This window comes from Montipora capricornis, chromosome 9 (assembly GCF_036669925.1).
Source record: "Montipora capricornis isolate CH-2021 chromosome 9, ASM3666992v2, whole genome shotgun sequence".
Classification (NCBI taxonomy): Eukaryota; Metazoa; Cnidaria; class Anthozoa; order Scleractinia; family Acroporidae; genus Montipora; species Montipora capricornis.
In genome coordinates this window covers 40040426-40052925 of record NC_090891.1, presented here as the reverse complement: position 1 = coordinate 40052925, position 12500 = coordinate 40040426, and the positions used below count along the sequence as shown (strand labels likewise).

The 12500-nt window shown below is 37.4% G+C and overlaps 1 protein-coding gene across 1 annotated transcript in view; it reads left to right on the top strand.

Moving 5' to 3' along the window:
* LOC138015011 (Krueppel-like factor 8) overlaps positions 1–12500 on the top strand; it is a 13552-nt gene that overhangs the window by 78 nt on the left and 974 nt on the right. Inside the window, exons 1-7 of the mRNA XM_068861906.1 lie at positions 1–233; positions 361–400; positions 4292–4328; positions 5978–6049; positions 6118–6284; positions 8938–8979; positions 10144–12500. The exon at positions 1–233 is cut by the window's left edge and continues 78 nt beyond it; the exon at positions 10144–12500 is cut by the window's right edge and continues 974 nt beyond it. Coding sequence (XP_068718007.1) covers positions 131–233; positions 361–400; positions 4292–4328; positions 5978–6049; positions 6118–6284; positions 8938–8979; positions 10144–10426 — 744 coding nt within the window. The 5' untranslated portion in view covers positions 1–130 and the 3' untranslated portion in view covers positions 10427–12500. The remainder of the gene's footprint in view (positions 234–360; positions 401–4291; positions 4329–5977; positions 6050–6117; positions 6285–8937; positions 8980–10143) is intronic.

The following is a 12500-nucleotide window of genomic DNA, read 5'->3' as shown; positions in this document are numbered from 1 at the left end:
GTTAAATATATCGCGCACTAGCCACTCCCTAGGGACGTGCCTCGTCTCCACCCCCCTACCCCACCCTTAGGAAGTGCGGTGTATTGGCTTCACTCGGGTGTGGTCGTCGTGTTTGGCTTCCAGAAATAACATGGCGTCGAACGAAGAAGGTTCGACGCATACAAGAACAATACAGAAAAGAGCGAAGAAAACCCAAGATCAGGCATGCCAGTTCGATGCTGCTCTCCTTGAAGGTGAGCGTTGAAGGAAAATTTTCGTCGCTTTCTCGCTGTATGTTCCAAGGCTGGTGAACACAATACCTTTGTAATGCTACGATCTCAGTAATTCCAACCAAACTCGTCTTTCCTTTGTCCTTTTCAGAGGAGAGTGGAACCTGTGAGGCTTGCAATCAAATTTCTGGGTAAGGAAAATTTAAATCTATTGAAGCGTTCGTAAAAGTGCTTGAGAAAGTCAACTTGTTAGGAATTAAAACATTTTAAATTGTTTTGCGCCTCGCTTTGTGTTCTGTGCCGGCGAAATTTGCCGATGCAAGCCCCGAGATTCCTTTTAGCGGTTTTCGACAATTTCGGTCGTTTCGCCTTGATCTTGATTTTTGTCAAATCCGGTGCAGCGTTCTTAGCAGACGAGTCAAGCACTTTTATTATGAGCATTTCATCTGTGATACTGAGGATAATGAAGTTTTAAGATATTTTTCAAACAGGAAACGGGGGATCCTTAAAATTCCAAGGGAATCCGATTCATTATTGCGCACATCCAGACATTTTAAGACCATTCCTTTGTTTTTCCATAAGTTTTGCGTTTTATTATCTCAAAGCAGTGGAAATTTTGGGAGGCTGAAATCTATACCTCGATCAGAAAATTTGCGGCCAGCAAAATCAGTAAACTTTGCGCAACTTTTCCTCTCTGATATTAACACTGTTCTAGCTACTGCAGGACAAAATGCGCACTATTTTCCCCACGTCATGTTGTTTGATTTCTGACGTAAATACTTGATCGGTACGAATATCGCTCCTCATTTTTTTTGGCAGGAAAAAATGCCAGTGCTTCTGGTGTATCTCCATCAAGTTCTTGTTTTGATTTTGTAGCTAACGAGATAAAAGCCGCCTAAAACGTGTGTGCGTTCAGAGACGCTCGATTCATTGTTTATGTATGGGTTCGAATCGGTCCCGTTGAATTTCCTGTCAATCCCCTCGCAATGAGCATTCAGGAAAATGTAGATCGTATTATTTCTTTCCTGCATTGGATTTCAATTTCCGTAAAATGTTCTCTGAATATTGAACTGTTACTGTCGCCCAATTTCCGGAGTTCATTTTCTTTGTAGTCTCAACTCAGCTTGAATTGTTAGGGGGAAGTCTATTTCCCTGACTTGTCTTGACCTGTTAAACAGTTTACAGAAATCATCTTTTGTGTTGTTGTTTTATATCTTCTAAATTTAAAATCTATCCAAATAATAAAAATATAGAAATTAGGATTATAATAAATTTACCATGGTTACAGTATTCTCCATTTGCTGGTTTCACACAATTATCACACCAAAAACTTTGATATTTTTTATTCTATGGCTCTGGAGCACTTGAATCCGTAGGAACCTTGAGTTGAAATCGGATCCCTAAACCTCTTGCGCATTTACATTTGGAGCAACTTGATGATGTTCAAAGAATTTTTGTTTATGAAAAAATCCCACCCAGTTGGAGTTTTTTTTTTTTGCAGCAGTTTTGTCATATTTGTAATTGCCACGCCCAAGAGGCTCCGAGTTTTGAACTCCTCCCCTCAGCTTCTTTTTGTTAGCGTCCAGGGTTGACCCAGATTTTTAATACGAGGTTACTGCTGCCTTATTGAAATAGCTTCCTTAGATGATATGATTGGTCTTATCAATTTTCTGAGAAACATTTTGTTGCGTAGCTGATAAAAAAATATTGTTTAAATTTTGTGGTTGCAAAAGAATTATGGTGATTGTTAACATGTTTTGCTGTCCAAAAAACCGTTCTATTTAACTGTATTTGTCTTTTTGTTTGCCAGTAACAGTATAGGTATGTTATTGAATTAGCGTGAGGTCCACACTGGGAAAATATTGGACTCATTCCTCTTTTTGCAACAGGCTCAGTCCACAAACTTGCAAAAAAGGAATGAGACCAATATTTTATCAGTATGGACCAAACAAGCTAGTTCAACAAGGTTTTTATTATATTGGCTCTCTTGCACAGGGTTTTCTATTCCTCGAGTCTTGCCTCTTTGTCTGCTTCTGTTAATGGTTCTGGAAAGTAAAATTTGTAGTGGAACTCTGACATGACTAAATAAAAAACATTTCTCACATTTTTCTTTTTAATTCAGAGAAAACAAAAACAGAAAATGGGAACAGTTTGGCAACCTATATACACTGCTTTGTGACCGGTGCATCTTAGCAGTTTGTATTGCAAAATTTGGACTGCTCAGAGAACCAATCAGAAATGTCCTTAAATATTTGTCTTGGACTAGGTTGTCCGTATCATAAACGAGGTTATGTTCATGGCATTTTTAGAGAGTTTTTTTTTCTTACACTTTTGCCAAATACAGTGTAGCTCTGCTCTTGAAAACAGCAAAATTGCTCGTGGTTTAGATTTTTTGTGAGACCTTTGGAATGAAAATTTTAAATTGGTATCTTGGGCCTGGTGTAAACATTGTTTTAACACTGTTTAGAACTTACTGTAATTCATGGAATCATGTCTGACTTCTGTAGTGTGTAGTGTCGCGGAAAAGCGCCATTAGGTATTGTTGTTTATGAAAGAAATGTATATGTTTGAAAAAAATGTATTGTCCAGTTAAGTGCAACAATCACTTCTACATCGGGTTGTTTAGTGAGCTGCGTGCACCTTGGCAATTTTTGAACTCCATCCTTACGCAGATCCCTTTGATATGGGGAGGTGTTGTTGTTGTTAATTTGCGGTTGTGTTCCTGTTGTTTCTACTCTGATGACTGGCGAGGAATTAACTTTGACAAGCTTGTTAAGCCACTCTTGTGCTAATTAAACAACATTGATTCAAACATCCTGTTGAAGGTGTGTCACAGACATTCCAACCCCCCCTGATTTGATTGAGAATCTCTAAGGGAAAAAATTGCTATCTGAAGTTTTTTTTTTGCAGTCTGAGTGTAGAAAATTATGTTTTACACTTTCTTGTCCTAAAATGTCTCACTCAAAATTTGCAAAATTTTCTGGGGGGCCACCCCCAGACCCCCCTAATGGCTCATGCCTTTAGCACTAAAAGTATTTTCTATTTTCCTTCAAAAGGGGTTGGAATGTCTGGCGTCAAACCAAATGCACATTTTAGTATTAATTTATTAGAGACAAGGCAGCAGACAGCACTTCATTTTAATTTGGTGCTATCTTTGACTCAGCTGTGGATTCAAAATGACCAACAATGAAGACTGGACAACAGATTCATAAGTAGAATCTGACTTTGATAATGACTTTCATCTGATAGTGTTAGATGTCTTTTTGAGTCATTGTACACATGAAGGTGTGAATGACTAAGTATTTATTTTAACCCAATCACTCCTCAAATGCTCTTGGATGCCCCTCCCCCCACCAAATTGACGAGTTACATCATCTGGCGTACCACAGAGTAAAATATATTAGGTGTCACTCTCAGGGGTCAAAGAATTAAGTAGAGGTCAGTTTGTCCTCTATAATCATCAAAATTACAATTTCCTTGATTGTGTTTGGTTAAAAAAACTCCTACTTTCCAGTGTTTCACTCTTGCCAAGTAGTTATTGGACAGTTCAATAAGCCAATCACATTCAAAGTTGTAGTTTAGATCAGCCAATCACAACTTGGTTTCAATCACCATAGAAACAGTGTAAAGACTCCCAAATTTCTTTCAGAGCGATATTAAATCAGTCTTTGATTGCAGATTTTGATTGCAGGTTTTGATTGCAGTCTTTGATTGCAGATTTTCCCTTTCATAACTTGGCTCTGCTTCTTTTCTCAGAAATTGTCATTTTTATGATTAATTTGTAAGAGGACTGTGTGTCGTCCAATTTGGTTTGTAATCATATTGGTGATAAAGAAATCGGACTCTTGCTGTGTGGTCGTCTGACTTTATCACTCGTATGATTACAGACCGAATTGGCCTCCACTCAGTCTTACATAATAGGGTCTTCCACTACTTAAGAGGAATTTTGGGAAGATGAATACAGGTTTATGCATCAATATATAATTATATTTTAGCACCATCATTTAAAATTTAAAAAGTAGTCAATTTGTTGTGGTTTTGCTCTTTCTAAATGATATGACAATTTCTGCTCTCCTTTTCAGTTCTGCAAATTGTCTTTCTCAACCTCATGTTATACAGGTGTGTGAAGTGTTTCTTTGTACAGTGTAGCATTGATGCCTTCTAAGGGGGTAGCTGTGTATGCATGCCTCTTCACATTTTTTGTGTGTCCAGTGTCGCATCAATTAGCACAAACAAGTTTCCTTTCAATTTTTTAGTGCTCATGAAACTTTGCCTAAAGGTCTCTGAAACCTTTTCTAGATGTAAGTGTGCTTATCTAATGAACAACAGCTCTACTATTTTGTGTGTGTTTGTTGGTAATCCCTTAAACATTCTTCTACATTGTATTTGTCCACACAGAATTAGCATTAAATGTTGCTCTCTTTAAATGTTTTATTGTGACACCATTAAGTTGTTTGCCATATGGCATTTTAAATTCCTGTGGTTAATTTTGTAGTCCTCTGCACCATTTCTTTTAATCATGTCATTTTTGTTAAATTAAATAGTAGCCCAGTACAAATAGACCAAGGGAAATTTATTTTCATTGCATAGTTGTCCTATAATCAGGCACTACATGTATTTGGTGTTGTATGGGGAATAAGAACAAACATGGTTAACCTCACAGTCAAAAACTTAGGAGCCATTGAATCAGAAGGTGCTAAAAGTGATAAATGTCTTTGCTGAAAAGGTGTTTAGTGCATCATCACATTAAACAAATTTTGTTTTTGTTTGCAAATGATGGCTTGTCCAAATGCGTGATCTGATTGGCTGAATGTACTCAGGCTAAGCACATACAGGGCTCGAAATTGCGACCAATACAGTCGCATTTGTGACTAAATTTTTCCCTTTGCGACTAAAATTTCTGGAGAAGTCGTAAATTTGCAACTTGTTGTCACCTTCGCTCTTTCGAAACAAAAGGATTAGCAGTTGCCACTTTTCTGCTACTTTTGCTAAAATAATTAAATAAATAAATGACAAAATTATTTTGTTTCTCGCTGTGAATTTTCTCTGAAGATAGCATAATTGTAGAATAATTTAGCTGCGATGTTACATGCACAGCTCCATTCCTTCGGTCACTCGGCGTTTCTTTACACACAAGTATTTCGGGCTCATATTTTTTTGCTAAACCATTGACAACACAATGCAGCGCAGCGATTTTGCGACTAAAATTTGCGAAATTGCGACTAAATTTTCGTATCTTGTCAGCTATTTAGGTATTTTTGTGTTACACGAAATTCAATCATGGTGCACAATAATATTTGGGTGAATGTGGGCCTTTAAGAGGTGTTTAGTGCATCATCACTTGCTTGGCAGGCAGGGATGATACAGGGGTAAGAGCTCCATGGTGGCCCAAGCTAGATTCTCATGCTCAACACCATGAGGGGGTTGAGTTTGTGTTGGTTCTCTACTCTGTTCCTAAGGTTTTTCTCTGGTTTCTCTAGTTTTTCCTCCCTCAGCAAAAAACCAGCATACAGCTGATTCCAACTGGCTGTAAGCTGCGCTCGAAATCATACATGAACCATACAGTGGCAGCCAGAGGCGCCATAGTATGCTTTCAATTCGACCTTGTTGAGCTGCATTGTTGCCGTATTTGCAATGACAACAAGCGATACAGTTGGTATTAGTTATTACGACATATATTAATGGCAGTTACTGTACTGTCTTGATCTCCATAGTAAGACAATAGTTGACTATCTTTCTAACAAAATACCATCCGTTTTTGCCAATAGCTTGATCCTGATGGGCACATTGAACGAACGACAGTAATCCGAGTTGTTACGACAGATGACGATGAATATAAGGTAAGTTAAAATTTGCTTTGAAAATGAGCTTTTATGTTAGAGTTTCTCTGACTAGTATTTGTTGTAAGGTTACCGAGGCATCTCCAGGCAGATACGGAGGACGCTGTAATGGCACAGACAACCCACCAACAGTTATTGTATCTCCAGGAGATCATCTAAAAGAGTACACGATAGAAGATGACGACTATGAGCACACTGTCAGGTCACAGTCTCCTCCAGCTATCCTCTTTGATGAGTACGTATGAAAGGCCTTTTAAAACAAAAAAAGAATAGTGTTTGTATGTTTGAAAGATCTTATTTGGCTGCAGATAAGTTTTTTAATGCTGTGCAAACAAGGAGGCATCATTAGTGGTACCATTTGAATATTTAAGCACAAAGCCAAGAAAATCTCAGAAAATTATGGTGCGATAGTATTCAAAGTTGGCACAAGTCATGACCTTTGAGAAAGATGTAAGATGGTGAATTTTGTTTTGTAGCCATAGCAGGGATCTATATTCATTTTTTATCAAAGTCGTCTGCCAGGCAAGTATGTCTTATGATACATTGTATACTTGCCCGAACAAATTTTGAGTTGCCCGGAAAAAATGCGTAAACTGTACAGAAAATGGTTGATAAAATCACTTGAAACTTGAGCATTTGAGTTTTATTTTACAATCTCGTCAGAAATTACAAATTTTGACTCTGGAGTACAGTGGTCTATATCTGGCATGACAAAACGCACTTGAATGTGGCTTACAAAATTACTATTTGAAGACCCAAAGTTTTGACGCTCCTGTGTAAGTGTCTTTCTTTTTAATGCTTCCAAGATTTCGTGTTTTTGCTGTTCATAAGCAGCAGGTTCTGTTTCTTTTGTTTTCCTTTTTGCCAAAGGTGGTGAAACACCTTGTAACTAAAGCCACTTTATCAGCTGAGACCACCAGTCACCCTTTGCTCTTTGCTAAACAACTTGCTAACAACCATGCCAGTGGCAAGATACATGAAAATTGAGCCTGCAATCTTTTCATGGAAAATACTGCATGGTCAAAGATGGCGCTTGACGCCTTGAGATTTAAGTGCTGAGGAAAGCTGCATGTTTATTCCTTATTTTCTGGAAGTTTTCATTGAACGGAAAGCAATCAGAATGAAAGTACAATCTATATTATATAACATTTGGTGGCATTCATGAAATGGCATCAATTAAAACTTCACTCGTCCAACAGACGACCTTTGGAGTTTTTATACTCATCCGGATGGGTTTTAAGACGTCTGGGACGATCGAACGATTGCGAATGTGGAGCCCTGCCATAAATAGTTGCTATGGCTCCCGAAATTTTTTTACTAATTGAAAGACTTCTGCGTGGCAAAATAGTTCTTTGGTAACTTTTAACCCCACAGAAAACCTGGTCATGTATTTAGATGATTTTTAGTTACTCTGTATGGCAAACTTTTTCTGTGTTTTCCAAGTGAAAAAACTTCCTCTTTGTGTAGCACTAAGGTCTCATTGATCAACCCAAGTTTTGTGCACTTTCTAGAAACTTTATGCAAGAAAATCAATTCATCAATAACTATTTTGCCCGAAGCATGGAAACTATAATAATGTTCAGTGCTTTGTTTAGTTTCCATTTTAAGCCCAATTTTGCACATTCAAATGAAAATTGTTGGTCCTAAAAAAAATCCTGTATATCATAATTTATACCATGCCATTAATTAGAAAATACAGCCGTTCAGAATGCAGGAAAGCCATTGAATATTCGTCAGTAAACCACCAAACCTTCCCATCGATCAGTGCAATTCAACGGTATCACACCCAACCTGTCCATCCTGCCTTGCTGACTACTTTATTTTCTATGGCATGGTATAAAAAAGTTATGCAACCCTTTCTCGTGGTATACTGTGGAATATCCCACTAGTCACTTGCATTTTCTTGGCAAAGGCTTGTGTGTATACCAAGAAAATACAAGTGACTCTTGGGATATTCCTTGGTATACCACTCAAAAGCATTTCATACTGTAGATATTCGGCTATAAGGCACACGGTTTTTTCAAGAAAAATCTGTCTTTGGGTGGCAAGTTAATGCTAAAATTGGGGTGTCTTATAGCCAACTATTTTCGTGCAACAAAATCTTAAGATCACAATTTGAGAAGAACTTGCAGTTTAAGCAACACAAGAAAAGGACCCTAGTCTGTGGTGTAGCAAAGATTGCATCTAACCCACTCCTTTATTCCTATTAAAAAATAATAGTGCTTTTAGAGACCTTTAGAATACTAAACGACTTCATCAAGAGAAAAGCAAACAAACGGAAATTTGCATACATGCGTAACAGCACTTGCTCAGTAACGTGATACCTATGACAACAATATGTTTCGAATTCCGCTCGCATGAAAAGTTTCTTCTCTGAACAAACAGTGTACTTACTTTAAAATTAAAGGAACTCTATCATTTCTCCGTAGTGAGAAATGGGAAGGTTCAATTTTGTTGTGAAATATGCTGTGTGTATATTTTTCCTGGCGTTTGTAATTTGCATAAACATTCCATTTTTTTCTGCATCCAATTGGACCCTTGCTTCTATATTCTGTGCGTCCAAAAGAAAAACAAGCTAGTGCGTCCCAGGACACAATGACGCACTCTGGATACATCTCTATGTGTACATGGGATTGTATAGATGTGTTTAGTATAACATCCTCTGCTATTCACCTCCGAGCAACTGACACAGGATTTGTGCACTAATTTATTGCAATCGTAGCAGGAACAAATGAGTTAAAATCATCTTTTTGTACCATATTATTTCACTGGTTTAGTTTCTACTCAAAGAATTTTTCATCTCAGTGTCAGTGGCTAGTGGTGGATATTTATCAGACCACAAAGACTTGTTCCAAGAATAACTAGGTTTTACATTCTTTGTCTTAAAGGGAACCAACTGTCAGCTCTGGAAGAGAAAGTCGGAAGACTGAGTAAGTTACCAAACATCACTAGTACTTGTGTTACACAGTGCGCTACAATTTGCTGCAACTCTTTTAAATTTGGCAGGCCAATAAAGCTTAAGGACCTTAACATTTTAGTAACCTGTGTTAAGGTTATTTATGTCAAGTCGCGTGACCAGCTGTGATTGTTTTTCTTTTTGTGATAGAAAACTGAAAATGGGCTTCCCAGCTGACATAATAATCATCAAATCTACTACTTTGGGTATTGCTTGATAGGCCCCTAGGTTAGAATCTGTACGGAATGATTGACTGCAATACCCTGTTGAAAAGTTGTTGTAGGAAAGAGGTCAATGACATTTGACTATCAATATCCCTTAACCCTTTCATGTCCAAACCGGCCTAAACTGGCCAGACTTTACTCTAACGCCAGACGATTTTACTTGTCAATGGGGAACCCCCGGGAGTCAATGGGTGAATCACTCACTGAAAAACTGTCGCCATTAGTATTGCCTTTACCCATTGACACCTGAACTTCCCTGGACCTCTCCCCCATTGATGAGTAAAATTGTCTAGCGGTAGACAAAGTAAAATCTGTTGAGTCCCACCCCTGGGAATCAATGGGTCAAGTGGGGACATGTTAACTAAACATCTAAACATCTGAGTCATGCCTTAACATCTTAAAAAGTATTAGGGTTCTGCCAGATGGAACTGGGTATAACTCTGGCTTCTTGAGAGCTGTATGAACCAAGAAGCCAATTTAGGTTCTTAGCTTTCTTTCCAGGATCTGAATGTAAATAACGATGAATTTTTGCCTTGGCTTTGTCTGGATACAGACCTTGACCAGTGCATTTGTTGGGAAATAATTCATTTATGCTTAATGGAAAGCAATCTAACTGTAGTCTTTCTAAAGGCCAAAAATTTCTTTGAAACAGTTAACCTTCTTCCTCACAATGTCACAGCTTAACGTGTTCCAGCACTTTCATTTACTGGAAAGAATATAATCCAGACAGCAAAAGTGTGTATGAATCAGTGTATAAAAACAGTTGACAGAATGTGCGTATTGATATGGGAATTCATTTTATGGATAGAGCTAGTTAAGAACTATTTTTGATTCAAACCACCCAACCATGAATGCTTTCTTTCTAGTCATCAATTGTTTTCATCAGAAGCTATGTAATCATTTTTCTTTTTCAGTAAAACGGACCCCATGAAAAGAAGAAGAATCCATAAATGCGACTACGAAGGCTGCTCTAAAGTGTATACGAAAAGTTCTCACCTCAAAGCACATCGGCGCACTCACACTGGAGAGAAACCATACAAATGCTCCTGGGAAGGCTGCTCGTGGCGCTTCGCACGCTCTGATGAGCTAACAAGACATTACAGAAAACACACTGGTGCAAAGCCGTTCAAATGTACGCACTGTGACAGATGCTTCTCAAGGTCTGATCACCTGTCCCTTCACATGAAGCGACATTAAGTTAGCTTCCATTCGGTTTCCTGCAAATTGATTAATAAAAGGTGGCCTGAGCTGTGCATCAGGCCAGCTTGGGTTTCAAAAGAACCCTTTGACAGAAACCTTTAGTAGAGTCGCTAAAATAGTATTCTTTTTTCAAATCTGTCAGGTCTGGCTCAATGTGTATCACGTCTTGTGAAATTTCTGGAGCATGTTCCCTAACTGTTGGACACAACTTGTTTATTCACTCTATAGTTTCCTTTTGACTTTGCTGCAGTTATAACATCCCCTTCCATTTTGATAGGATAAGTTCGTTTTGCCTGGACAAGCAATCAGAATTTTCATGTCTAAGGTGTCAAATCACATATAGTGTGGATAAAATCAGACGAAGCAAAGATTTGCATTTTTCATTTGCAAGTAAGGAATTACTGTCAATGTGGGATTGTATTCAAGAGAAAGACGAACAAGGTACTGTTATTATCACTTACAAAGCCATTGTTGATGAAGGTAAAAGAAAAAAAGGCAATTGTTTGAGGTGCCGTCTCAAAGTTTCAGGTGTGAGAATTATTGTTCTCATGATTGAGAATATGTCAATAGGTTGGTTCAAATTTTAAGAATGTACATGTACTTTATTCTAGTTTGTGATTTTTACACTGCTGTACACATAGTATTAACGTTCATAATAATAATATTATCCTCTTACTCCATAAATTATAATAGCTGGAAGAATTGTGTGAACATCAAGGCTGTCTTAAAGTACTGCTAAATAATGATGATGATGATGATGATGATGATGATAATAATAATAATAATACTAATAAGAATAATAATAATATTATTGTTATGATTATTATGATTATGATTATTATTATTATTATTATTATTATTATCATTATTGTTTTAATATGAAATTGACATGGTTCGTAATGTGTCAGCTTTTGGTTCAGCGTCATCACCTTGACCCATTTTCCTTGTCTTTGCACAAAACGTTTATGTATTAGGCTGTATCAGAAGATTAGGGTCTTACGTGCAGGAAAAATTGTCTTTGCTTGTTTTCAGTGCATTGGGAAAAAATATTTGGAGGATTGAATGACCCTTTCTTACAAGTTAATTATTATTGTGAGAAGGATTAAATGACCCTTTCTTACAAGTTAATTATTATTGTGAGAGTTCAGGCATTTTGTAAAATACTTAAGTAAACAGATTTGTTATCTCTAACCCAAACTCTTGTCATGTTGGGGTAACGTTTGTTCTCCTGAAACGGGTAAAGTAAGCTGTGGGAATACGTTTGGACTTTACTCTCCCACTTCCTGGGACATAAAGGATGCTTATTAATTATAAATTGAAAATAAGGGCATGGGAACACTTTGCATTGCTTCCTAAAAGTGTGTGGCAAATTGCTCTCATTATTTTCCGGATTCACCTCAAACACAAACTACACATTGGTCAACAATATAACTGCAGTCAGTCCTGGATGTGAGCATAACTGTTTTACTAAAGATCTGAAGATTTAGTGTTAGAAGCATTTGTGCATGTGAGTCATCCATGTGATTGTTGTCTTGAGCCTATTGTTTATTTTTTTTTCTGTATTTGCATTGCAGTACTTACTAAACCTATTATATGGGCCTCTTTTCTTTGCATGCATTGCATTCGGTTACTGTTCTTTTTTTACATGTAAATATTAATTTTAATTGCATATGATGTAGTTGCAAGCTTTTGTTATGCCTCAAGTATACACCAGAAAATTAAGCTTGCATTTCAGGGATTAGATGACAATTAAATTGTCAGTGTTTCAGAGGCAAGACTTTCCTCTTTGTTCTCCATGGAGAAAAACCCAGGGAATAGTAATGACTAGATGCCTTTTGTTAGTTTTGGTCCTTTTTCTGAAATTTTTGTTGGGTGAGGTCTCCAGCTTTCCTGAGTTTTATTCTCACACCATTTGCTGATCTGGAACACTGCTTCATAGAAACGAGGGGAGCTTTCCATTCAACCAAAAGTTTCGAAAAAACCAGGTGAGGAATCAAATGGAGCAAGTGGTCCCGAAGTTCCCAAATTCTGGAACAACAGGAAAATCCTGTTCCATTGGTTCACTCTAACT